This window comes from Miniopterus schreibersii, assembly GCF_964146895.1.
Source record: "Miniopterus schreibersii genome assembly, chromosome: 13".
Taxonomy (NCBI): domain Eukaryota; kingdom Metazoa; phylum Chordata; class Mammalia; order Chiroptera; family Miniopteridae; genus Miniopterus; species Miniopterus schreibersii.
This window is the reverse complement of record NC_138113.1, coordinates 5,873,375-5,885,990: the sequence shown is the minus strand read 5'-3', so window position 1 is coordinate 5,885,990 and position 12,616 is coordinate 5,873,375. Positions and strand designations below refer to the sequence as shown.

The 12,616-nt window shown below is 39.2% G+C and overlaps 1 protein-coding gene across 1 annotated transcript; it reads left to right on the top strand.

Annotated features, from left to right (window-relative positions):
* Window positions 1–441: 441 nt before the first annotated feature.
* RAD51AP2 (RAD51 associated protein 2) lies at window positions 442–6,005 on the top strand (the record flags this gene model as incomplete). Its single annotated transcript, XM_081155851.1, has 3 exons — window positions 442–3,664; window positions 4,011–4,094; window positions 5,887–6,005. 3 exons carry the CDS (start codon window positions 442–444, stop codon window positions 6,003–6,005), a joined length of 3,426 nt encoding a protein of 1,141 aa, XP_081011977.1.
* Window positions 6,006–12,616: the final 6,611 nt, after the last annotated feature.

The following is a 12,616-nucleotide window of genomic DNA, read 5'->3' as shown; positions in this document are numbered from 1 at the left end:
AACTAAAGAATGTAAAAAATAAAGCCGTTTCCGTTTACAAATTAGAGAAGTCACAGGGATTCTGACTTTCCGTCTTAATTCTGAGGGGGAGGAGAGTGTTGAGACCGGCTACAATCCTGGCTTTAGCAAGAGGCGCTAAAAGCAGATGACTTAACGACCGCGGAGCCAGGCGCTCTGAGCGAGAGACCCCCGGGAGCTCGAGGGAGGGGGGCGGACGGGGCGCCGAGAGGCGTGGCTTGGGCGGGGGCGGAGCTTGGGCGGGGGCGGGGATAGGCGGGGACGGCCAGGGGCGTGTCCGGGGCGGGGCTAGGCGTAAAGGGAGGCTAAGGCCCGCTGAAAGGGGCGTGGCCGGGGCGGCCCTGGAATGAGGCGGAGCCTCTCCCGCGCGCTAAAGACTAGCGCTTGGCGGGAACCGCGGACAGATCCCCTCAGTCCTTTGTCATGTCGCTCACGCGCCTCACACCTGGGGTGGCCGAGCTCGGGGAGCCGGCCGCCCCCCCTCCGCCTCCTGAAGAACCCGGTCCCCGTCCCCCCAGTAGTAAGCGGCTTCGTGCTGAGGAGCCTGGCGGTGTCTCCGCGGCGGCGTGGAGGCTGCCTGTGGTGCCTCGCGTGTCCGAGCTGGAGAAAGAGTGGGCGCTGCCCCCCCGGCCCTTCCAGGCGCTGCTGGTTTCAGCTGACGCGCTTTTCCGTAGCCCCGCAGACCTGCGTGTGGAGGAGGCGGCCGACGGGAAGCACAGGGGAAACCTGCGGCCCCAAAAAAGCAGCTTCGAGACGGAGGGCGGTTCGCAGCCGCCCCGCTCACGAAGCTTTGATTCCGGCTTGAGGGCTCCCAGAAGGTCCCCTGAAGCAGGGCCCTGGGGCGAGGTTTCCAGGGCGCCCCGCAGTGGCGGGCCCCAAGCCGAGGCCGCCCAGCTGCGGCCCGGCGTCTCTGCGTGCGGCGCCCGGGGACTTAGAGACGAGGGTGGAAAACAGTATCCAGTCCAAGGGAGAGACAGTGGCCAGAGAGGCAACAGTTACAGAGAACGGGCAGAAAGCCCGTGGCTGGACGTTCCCTTTTCCAGGGAGACGAAACCGGCATGGCACGAAGTCAAGACCAGATGTAAAGCTGACAGTGTCACGCCGCCAAGCGAAAAAGAAAGTAACATTTCAGCATCTAAAAGGTTAACAATGTCAAAATCTCAAAACCGGCCCGGCCTGACAATTGCCGACGCCAGCTTTCTTAGAGCTGGCAGCACGGGGGGTGTCCCCGGGCTCCCCACGGAGTTAAAGAGCGAACGGCCCCCCGTCTGTTCAAAGGGAAGGGCCAAGAAAAAGAACGACGAAAATGAGACACCTGTTGAGAATTTCACAAACATTCACTGGCCCCCGCATAGACTGACTGTTAAAAAGCGTAAGTTACCCGACGACGAAAAAATTGTGGACGCAGAAAATACGTCCCCTGGACGCCGCGACCAGCCGGGCGGCGACCGGAGCGTTCGCGCCAGGAAAGCGGACGCGGCCGGTTCCCGCCGCTCCCACCGCGGCGCCGCGTCCGGCCTCAGAGGCCCTGAGGAGAGTTTTCCTGTAAAACTACAAACTGCAGGTTGGAAAGAGGCGGAAACGTGCCTGGACGTTTACCCATCTGCCAGATCAGAAAAATGTCAAAGCGAGAACTATACGATTAGACGTATTTTGAGGAAAAGTAGGAAACACAGCTGGGTTACACATAATTACAAAACTAAGTGTCAAAACATTAGAAAAACTGGAGAAAAATTGAATTTGCTACAATTCTCAGAAATAGCTCTTTTAAGCGAAGATTATTATCATACAAAAGCCATGAACACACGTGAAGAACAACCACAGCTCCTCACGACGGGAGCCCTGGGCAGCCAAAGGGCTTTACTAAGGTTTTTTTGGGTAAGCGGTAAAGGAGAAAACAGTGCTGTGCTACAGTTGCGATATTATACTTCACAGAAGGGCTTTCACTTAGGCACTGTGTTTGAGAATTTCATTACGGAAAGGTTTTATTTCCATAAAAGCGTTTCCGCAAGTGAAGAAGGTAATAGCATTTCAGCCTGGCATGGAATTTTGAAACGTCTAAAGCAAACTGATGTTCAGTATCTAATAATTAGGAATATAAATGTCAATAGAAGGATTAACGTTTTAAGCATATACTTACAAACCAGCGTTTCAAAACCTCTGAATATCATATTGAAAACCAACATAGCTTCTTTGCTCAGTAACTTTGACTCTTTAACTGGAACTGGAAATGATTCCAAATTAGAGGGATGCATTTTCAAATGGGTAATGCCTTTGAATTATCCAGAAAATATTACAGTAGAAAACCATCTTGTATATCTAGGAAGGACTTTAACTTTCTCAATACCGTCAGGAGATAGTATGAAACCCATGTTAGAGGGGAAAAACCTGTTTAAAATGGAGCAAGTTTTCGAAGAGTTTGAGGAAAGACCCATCAATTCCTTTAGTGTGACAACAAAAAATATAGTTTTAATGGACTTTGATGACATGGATGAAATTTCTTTGACAAAAGAAATTAGTTACAAGGGTAAGACTTGTCCTGAACAAGTCACGAATGTGAAAAACTGGGCTCCCTGCAGTACAAATGCTGTGAAAATACATGTTAATTCTCTCCCTCAATTCATACAGAAAACCCATGAATACATTAATGCAGACTTTTATGAAATAAATATGCACAACAAAAAACCGGACACCGAACGGAAACTGGAGTGCGATAAGATGAGTAGCTTTAATTTTAAGTGCATTTTTGAAGATGTCTTCCATGTCAGGCAACAAGCCAAACCGACAAGCCGCTGCACAAAACATACGGAGCAAACCGATGCCATGATTTTAACGCAGGCGCGAGACTTTGGGAGCTTGCTAAGAAGTGAAATCGAAGCAAAAAACCGTGACTTAATTTTGAAGAAGGAAGGAGAAGTCACGGCACAAAGTTTAACACGCCATCGCCAAGTTCATAAAGACACTGAGATCGGCAAGGGAGAGGAAAATAGTTTTGATTCAATGGGTGGCATGCTTTCTAAGCAACCCGTTTCCTTAATGAGTAAGAAAGGAAATGTGGAAGAAACTAAATACGTTAATCAAAATAACCTCCCTGGCACAAATGAGTATGAGAGCATTTTGCGAGAAAGTGAGTTAGCTAATTCACAGCATTTTTATCCACAGAACGACTCTACAGAATGTGTTAAACATCAGTTTGGAGCTGATCTGAGTGAAGGGGACGGTGGTTTTCAGGGCTTAACTGCTGAGCGTTTATCAGAAGCTATGACAATAGCCAACGATTTTGAGATGAAGAGTAAATTTGATTTAGTGCTTAAAGAACTTCACATGTTCCATGAAATCAGTAAGGAAAATGAGATTCTGAGCTCTGTGAAAACAAACAATGGGCACGAAAATTACTTTAGAGAAAATAATGATGTGGAGGAGACGAAAACAAAGATAAAAAAAGATTTGAAAATGGGTACAGTCAACAAAATATGTGCATCTTCTTTGCTCTGTGATGCTGCAGCAGGTCCCAATAGGCATAAAAGACACCAGCGTTTATTTAAGTGGGAAGCAGTACCCAGAAACAGAGAGCAGGAAGTTCCTAATGAGTATCCCTGTTTAGGGCCATCGAAGGAAGAGTTTCTCTATTCTACTTCTGAGGAAGGTATAGAACTAGTTTTAAAATGTGTTTTCTTATGATAGAAAAATATTAATGCTTTTTCCCCCTGTGTTGGCCAAATATATAATTTGAGCAAAAAGGAGACAGAGTATAAGCAATGCTTACTGATGCACATTGTTTTCTATAAAGAACTGTTCCAACATTAAATAATGTACTGAACTTGAAGATGACAAGTGATAAGATTTTTAAAAGGAGCTTTGAAGGACCCTGCTTCATTTATCTAAATATTAAGAGCCAGCAGGAGGAGTATTTTTGAAAAAGTAATTTGTTTAGTATTAACATTTTATATAAAAGTTACTTTCTGCTGTAACATATTGATCTTTATTTTCAGATGGTGAGACACCTTCACCCAAAAGACCTGCTTTATTCTCTGATGAATTTAAGGAAGAAAAAGTTAATTATTTACTGAAGGGAGGTAAGATTTTTGGTTATTTTCTAGAGTACCTTCTAAGATGATTATTGCATTCTTGTATTTTCAGTATGAGGAAAATATACTTAGGTTATTAGAAAATAAATACAGAGATTTAGTACTTTTGTAAACATTAATAATTTACTGAAGCAAATTCTAATAGTTAAAAATTGGCTAAAAATTAAGATGCCATTTTAGAATATTAGGTTTAGAATGTTATTGGGAAATGTGCTCTTCCAAACTGTCTAAATATTTGCTGGGATGCATTGCAATAACTATGTAATAAGGTAGGTGTTATGCATGTCTAATATACACATCTAATATAGGTAACAGCAATTGGCAAAACCAAAAAAGGTGTTTAACTGAGTTGGATTTCTATTGAGAGATGCTAGTCCCAGTTATATAATCATCGTCAATGTTCTCTATCCTTTAACTGTTATGAGGCTCTTTATATAAGCATTTTATTTAGTAATAAAAAAATTAGTATCATTTAGATATGTTAGCGTGATTTACAAATATGGAATTTAAAATTTTTATTACTATTAAACAAAACTAACAAACAGTGAAGCAACTATCCTTATCATTTGCCCAAGAGGTCCACTATATCACAATGAAACACTGCAGGTCTAACATCTGTTCTAACTTATAATAGTACCAATGGAATGAGACAAGGCAGGACTGATATTGGGCAATTGTTTTCTAAATGACTAAAATTTCATTTGGTCAAAGCCTGCTGGTACTATACAACAAGTCCAGATCTAGAAAGAACAGTAATGTAGTTGAAATACATTTACTAAAACACCTTCAGTCATTCATCATTTCTCAGAACATTTTTCTGGCTTGTCATCAGTAGAATGCTGTCCCTGGTAACTTTATTCAGTCACTTCAGAAAAGCATCTTTTCCTTTTTTCTTAGTTTACAATAAAATAATCTTAAAAATTAAACTAAGGTCTGAAAGATCAAAAGCCCACAGGTAGTCTCTTCTCCCCTGAATGAAGGGAATAATTGAGGGAACAATACTCCGAGACTAGAAGCAGGGTGGCAGAATTGGCCTGGAAAGGACAGGAGTTGTTTCTTGTAGGACAGAGAGAGAGGAAGAACTTGGGTTAATGTCGAGATAGAATGGGGGAAGATCAGGGAACATGCACCCGTATCTGTCATGATTATAACTGTGATAATGAAATGGGTGTATGAGGAGACTAAATTATGTGCAAAAATTGGAAAAGAAATGTTACATCTGTTGGAAATACTTGAATCCATAATACTGTATTGTGTCTTTACAAGGAAAAGTGCCTCATTATTATAAAATATGAAAAATAATGTGTGAGGTCAGCCAGAATTATTTGATATTATGTTAGGATAGTTGTCTTGGATTTACTTTCAAAGATTATCCCCAAATACACCAAGGTTACTGGTTCAATCCCCGGTCAGGGCACATACAAGAATCAACCAATGAATGCATAAATAAGTGGAACAACAAAAAGATATTTCTCTCTCTCAAAAATCAATAGTTTTTAAAAAATCTATATAGTTTTGTTATCATTAAGTCAAACTGTCTGACTGGAGTGATAACTTTAGTTTGTATTTTATATTGGTCAAGTTACTTGACTTTTGTGCTGAGGTTTCTACATTTTAAAAATGAAGATTTAGGATTAAGTAAACTAATTCGTTTAAAACACCTAGCTCAGTGACTCAGTAAATGTTGCTTGTATGATTAAAAGTTAGCAAAAATTTTTTAATCTTAGAAACTATGAGTAATTTTTATCCCTTAAATACTTTTATTGTCCTGTATTTTTAGGTAGTAATTTTTCACATGGAATTTCAAGAGTACTACCTCTTAAGACATGCAGTCGGCCAATCAGACTTGGTTTGTCCAGGAGAGCTAAGCTTAAACAACTTCATCCCTATCTAAAGTAAATATGTTATGAGGACTTAAAAGAAGATATTGAAATTTAATATTTCAAAAAATTTCATGACAGCTATTAATCTTTTCTTTCTTTGGATAAGTGCTTTAATTTCACCTTGGGGGCTTGGAGCTTTCTTTATTATGAAGTACGGAGAGGGTTGTGTGTGTGTATTACCTAGTCACCTTTAAACATATAACATTGATGTTTTAATGTCATTAACAATAAATGCATTAAAAGTTTTTGCGATCTTATAAAACGTCAACTTATTTTTCATAATATATTCATATATAAAAATGCTTTTGTGGAGAAGATTGGTAGCCTTTATGAGTTTCTCAAAAAGATCTTAAAAGAGCAACAAATCTTTTCTGCTTCTGTTTAAAAAGTCAGCATGCCTCTGCTTCATAGGTGTTCTGCATTTGAAGGGTAGTGAAATCTTTGCTGTTTACCAGATATAATGTTTTAGTTCCTCATAAACAGGGTAGGGGTGAAGGGCGTGAAAGAGCTAACATTGAAATTTTGAAACAGCAGCAGAGTGAGTGCTTTTTAATTTTTGTTCACTGTAGTTGGTTATAAAGAAAAATCCCTCCTATGTAATTATTGTGAACACTTTGCTTTGTGGTCACTCTAATATTTTTAGGGGTTGGGACAGGGAGGAAAAGTAACAATAGTCCACTTGTCCCTGGCATCTATTCAGAGCAGTGTGAACATTTTAATGCTCTTTTGTAAGAAATGTTTTATGATTTAAAAAATAAATTTAGTGAACTTATTTTTAGTGGCCATTTTTTTTAAGATGGTCATTTTTTCAAATGGCTGAATCCTCCAACCTACCCCTAAACTAAACACTGAGTTTTAATTTCAGCTCCTCTATTGAAATAAATGCATCTCTTCCCTGACTTAGGCAGAAACTTTTTGGCAAATTCAATTCTATTGATTTTTTTTTTAAAGTTTTCTTAAAATTGATTTTTAAAGAGAGAGGGAGAGAAACGTGGATTGGCTGCCGCCTCCTTGCATGCCCCCTGTTGGGAGATTGGCAGGTGCGCTGACCAGTAATCAAACCTGCAACCTTTTGGTGCACAGGATGACTCCCAACTAAATGAGCCACACTGGCCAGGGGCCAGGGCAGTTCTGGTGATTTGATGGTTTTAAAGTTCATTGCTTGGGAAGAAATTCCATCATACACATTCATGCTTATAATAAGCTGGGGGTTTTGTTGGTTTGCAAATGCTTGCACCTACTTTGCAACAGGTTTCTATGTTAGTAATTGTGAAGAGCCAGGGTGTGGAGCAGCACTAAAAATTAAGTAATGGTATAAGTATATACCAGAAGCCTGATGATAGCAAGCTTTATTGATCAGAATAATACTTGGTTGTGGAAGTGACTAATGCTAAAACAAATTCTATTTATTATTAGATATTTTCTTACCTGTAGAACTAAACTATCAACCTACCTACTGCCTATTGGTTAAACTTTGTTATATATGTGTGTGTATATATATATTCTTATTTTTCCATTGTATGCAAATTGAAAAAAGATGTACCATTTTTTGTTGTTGTTGTTTGTTGGATTATGTAGGAAATGTTTGTGAAATTTTTTTTAAAAAGGATGAGAAGAGTTTCTGTGGATGTTTTGTGTAGTATCTTGACATTTGTATTAATAGTTTAATGCTCACTTCCAAATAAAACTCCTAGGAAAATACTAGGCAAAAAGGTAATGAATTCTCTGTTCTAATCCACTTCCCTTATTTTCCCTTTTCTAGTGCAAAGAGGACGGGTACATTTCTCAAAATCACAAAGTATCAGGGTTGGGATAGCATTCTTTCCCACTTCCCTGCATTCACTTTCTAGTTTCTAGTTTCCCCTCCAGAGTCTATCTTTGGCCACAAAGCAGAATTGTGATCATTTAGTTAATACCTACGATTAACTTATTCACTCATAAAACAAATATATTTTAATACTCGTACTGTTGTGTTAGGCTCAGTGATAGAACACAAAGACCCTGCCTCGTGGAGCTTACTTTCTGTGCTTGAGATTGGAAGAGAAATGTAGGATATACGTAACTTAAGAGCAGCCATCAGTAGAATACTGCTTTTCAAAACACTAGACAGAGAAATAAAACGGGCTACTTAGAAAAACCTAAGGAAAGAAGGAAGTGTCAAGAAAACATAAAAAACCAGAAAGCCTATAACAGAATGACAGAAGGAAGAGCTTATCAATTAACAAAGTAAGTGTCATCATCCTGTTATAAGCCAAGATCCCCAGACACACTAAAAACCACCTCAAATTCAGCTCCATTTATTAATTTCCACCCCCACCATGTACTTTCTAACTTCATTGTCTTGCTTTAATTTCTTTTTCTTCTGACAGAACTCCAGCTTTTCACACTGTGTAACTTATGCCTTACCAGAATGCAAGTCCTTACCCTCCCCCCACTAATATGCCCCAAGTGCCTCAGATAGTACCTGCCCCTCATCAGTATCCATACAGTATTATTTGAGTGAATGAATGAATGAATTTCTGCACCTGCTCATCATAGCTATGTCTTTTTAAATTCTTAATAGCTTTATGACCTTGGGCACGCCCTCATTTTTAAAGAGGACAATAATAACTCATGGGATCATTGTGAGGATAAATGAGCTAATACACATAATGTATGTATAACACCTCATACATAGTAACTGCTCAACAATAAATAACAATTTACTAATACATAGTGTCTACTCAATAATTAATAACTTTTTAGAATGTTTGGCTTTTTCTTGAATTTTTTCCCCTGGATCCTGAATTAGATTATTTTCAAGAATATTCCTATTCCTTTGAGTCTTATGAAGATGTTTCTTCTACTTTTTTTTTTCTGCAAGGGCCCTCATCTTTCTCTTCCTTTTAAAAATTATTATTATAAGCCCCATGTATTTTATTTTTATATAAGGCAAATCTCATCACAAGGAGGTTTGTCTTCACAAACCTTGTTCTCTATTTCTCTGTATGAATACTGAATTCTGTTCTAATGTGGCAAATTGTGTTTTCTTTTTCCTAAATTTTTGGAAGCTTTTATAGATGCTATCTTTTCTCTAGTAAATGATATAGAAACCTACAAGCACTACTGGCTCTTTCATACTCTGAACTGTGTGATAAGTTTAAACTCCCAGCGTACAGTGGTTTTCCATGCCACTGCCCCATTGCTGCTTTGACCTTACAGAGCTTTCCTTGTAAAAATTTTGGGAAGTATTTCACCTCTTCCAATGTAAAACTTGTTCCTGCTAGTGTCATTACTCAAGTACTCTTCCCCAGGACTCCTTCCCTAACACACACAGCCATCACCTTTCCCCTCCTGCCTAGTTCTGTGAGCTCTTGTCTCTGGAAGTGGAAAACTGGAGGATAGGAGGAAGGTAACATTTTAGCTCAGGTTTGTGTCTCCATAGCCAGGTTTGCAGGGGCTGCACTGGGGCTGTGGTGGAATACATTAAAATAGAAACTCATTCTCCCTCCACTTTGTTCTTTTAACCATTGTTCTTAAAATGTAAAAGTTGAATGCTTTCAGATCAGAAGAAAAATATTCAGAGAATGAAAAGCCACTTCAAAAAATACTTGCTTTTATTCCACCTTAGAATAAATCTTGGTGTTACTTCAGTTTAAAGTAACAAGCTTTTGGATGTATAACAGTGAGCATGAGAAGAGAAGCAGAACCTTATATAAAATCAACTTAAAAAGGTAGGTTGATATCAATACATGAAGTCTGCAGGCCTCTGAGTTAATATTACCTGTTGAACCTTATTTAGTGAGGCAAAGTGGAAAAAACTATAGTGATTCATAATTCTTTCTATTACAGCAAACATCCTTTTAAACTTTTTTTAAAAAAATAGATCTTTATTGATTTCAGAGAGGGGAAAGGAGGGGGAGAGAGAGAGACAGAAACATCAATGATGAGAGTCATTGATTGAGCCTACAACCCAGGCATGTGCCCTGACCGGGAATCGAACCCCGATCGCCTGGATCCTAGGTCGACGCTCAACCGCTGAGCCACACCCGGCTGAGCGTACAGCAAACATCCTTTTAAAGGAACCTATCCTTTGAATGATTTGGGCCTAACTTATGAGGAACTCTCTATTAAATTCATTCATATTCTACATCAATAATAAAGAATGTACCATAAAAATGATTGCTTGGATTTTCTAAAGTCTGTTATGAACACAATCCTATGGATGTGACCTATTTTTCACATCTGGAAAAAAAAGTTTCAATAGCTTTAATGTTTGTGATTTTGGGACTTGGGGATGGAGTAGGGATTATTTTATTTTCATGAGACTAAAATTAAAGATAACATACATGAAATGTCTAGCTCAACTCCTGGTACATAGCAAGCATGTAATTACTAATAGCTGTTATTAATATTTTTTAAAAGTTTTCTTATCCTTTATAGGGTTAAATAAAAATATACTAGTAAAGTTTCCTGTTCAAGGGATCCTACCTATAAAGGACGGGTTGAGAAATATTTACCTTTATGCTTTGAAGTTTATTACATGTTCTGAATATTTACTTGTCAGAATACTTATTAATGCATAATTCAAACATTATACATGTTTGGGTCAGTCTATTTTAACATGTATAATGTACTGGGACAGGTCCAATGGAAGTTCTTGTACTATAAATAAATTACTTTTAAAAAAGGATACAGCTGTTTTTATTGCAGTAGAATGTACATAAAACAAATTTACCATTTTAACCATTTTTAACTATACAGTTCAGTGACATTAAGGACATTCACATTGTTGTATATACTACTTTTGAATTTCACTTTAGTTAAAATAATATATTTTGCTCAATTTTTCTTTTTTTATCACAGGAGTGACATCATAAATCCCTAACAACAGAAGGGAGAAAACTCTCACTTTTTTGCAACACTTTCTAGTTTTTGACTCAAACTGATTTTATGGTAGAATTCTTAGCTATGGCTAACACATTCCTATGTGTCTTTGAAAACTGCTTGGGAATTTGTTAGAACTTGGATGTAAAGTTTCTTTGCTTAACAGTTTTTTTCTTACAAAGACAGTGCATCAAGAAGAAAAGTTTTAAATTGGGATAGAATCGTGAAAGTAATTTCTAGTAATCATGGGATTATGCTAGAAATGCAATTACATTTACAAAATACTTAGTAATCTTTAGAACTGGAAAAATACTGCATATTGGTAAATATAAAAATAAAATATTTTTAGGTTAAAACAGGTAAAGCATTAGTCAGTTGAATAAATATTACTTGAGGATTTGATTTACTATACAAAGCACTGGGTGAGTACTGTGGGGTACAAAGATATACAAGATAAGGAGTTGTTGTTTTAATCCTCACCTGAGGATATGTTTTCATTAATTTTTTTAAGAGAGAGGGAGAGGAGGGAGAGAGAGAGAGAAAGAGAAAGAGAGAAACATCAATAGGTTGCCTCCCGAATGCGCTCCAGAGATCAGGGCCTATGGTATGTTTGCCTGGCGATATCAGGTCCCATTTGAGGTTCATGGTCTTGAACTTCAGAGCAGAGCAGTTGTGTGTGGAATTGCATTTTTCTCCAGTCATGGCCAGCTTCATGTGTTCAGGTTTAGAAGAGGTAGGGCTATAGTCAGGGCTATAAATTTCTCCGAGCAAACTCAAAACAGTGAGAGAAGAGCAAGGAAGTCAAGGGCATAAGCAAAGAGTAACTATCAGGATTAGGCATGTCATTTAAGCTGCGAGAGGAGAAGAGTAAGGCCATAAAGAAGGGCGAGGGAGAGTGGAAGCTTGGTAGGATTAATGGCTTGGAAGCCCCTGTGGGATCAAAGGATTATTGGGTTTGGGAGACTATAGAAAGTGACCTGGCAAGATAGGAGATTGTGGCAGAGAGTGAGATGCATAAAATCGAAATTATGGAGAGGCTGCAGTGTCTAGGTTCTGACAGTGGGAAAGAGTGACTGGAGGAGTGTGGAAAGATTATTATTATTGACAAGAAATTTATGTGACTAAGAGGTTAGAGTTCTAGAAGAATTATTTATATATATATTGAAATCACCAAAAATTAAGAAAGGCGTAATATTGGACAGTGACAGTGAGCCAGGCTAAACTGCTGAGAAGTGCAGGGGATGACCCTGGGGACTTATGGACGACAGCACCAGTGAAGGGGCGGAGGGTGAATTTGATAACCTGGGACTTAAAGCTGTGGATTTTAGGAAGGAGGTTGGGAAAACGCATGAAGCTGCAATGAGAAAAAAACATGAAGGATGCTAATCCCACCCCAGACTCAGAAGAAGTGCTGTGGGACTAAAACCAGCCTCCTTTTGAGAAGGCTGCTTGCAGGGAAGCAGAGTTTTTAGGGGAGAGCCCACTTCGCCTTAGTTCAGTCAGGTAGAGATAAGGCTCAGCAGGAGGCTGACACATTTGAGAAGAGATTCAAGGGCAGAAATAAAAAGACTGATGCCAGCAGGTTATTGATCAGGATTGTTGGAAACCATGAGATAACCAAGCATGCAGATAACAAAGAGTGGACCTGGGAGAAGCTGAGGCCAACTTACCTGGACTTAGTGCTCTCAGCAGCCTCACAGAATCTCCCAGTCTGTGCCTCCCACCTTAGGACTGCTCCCATTCTGTCTTGTACTTTAAGTC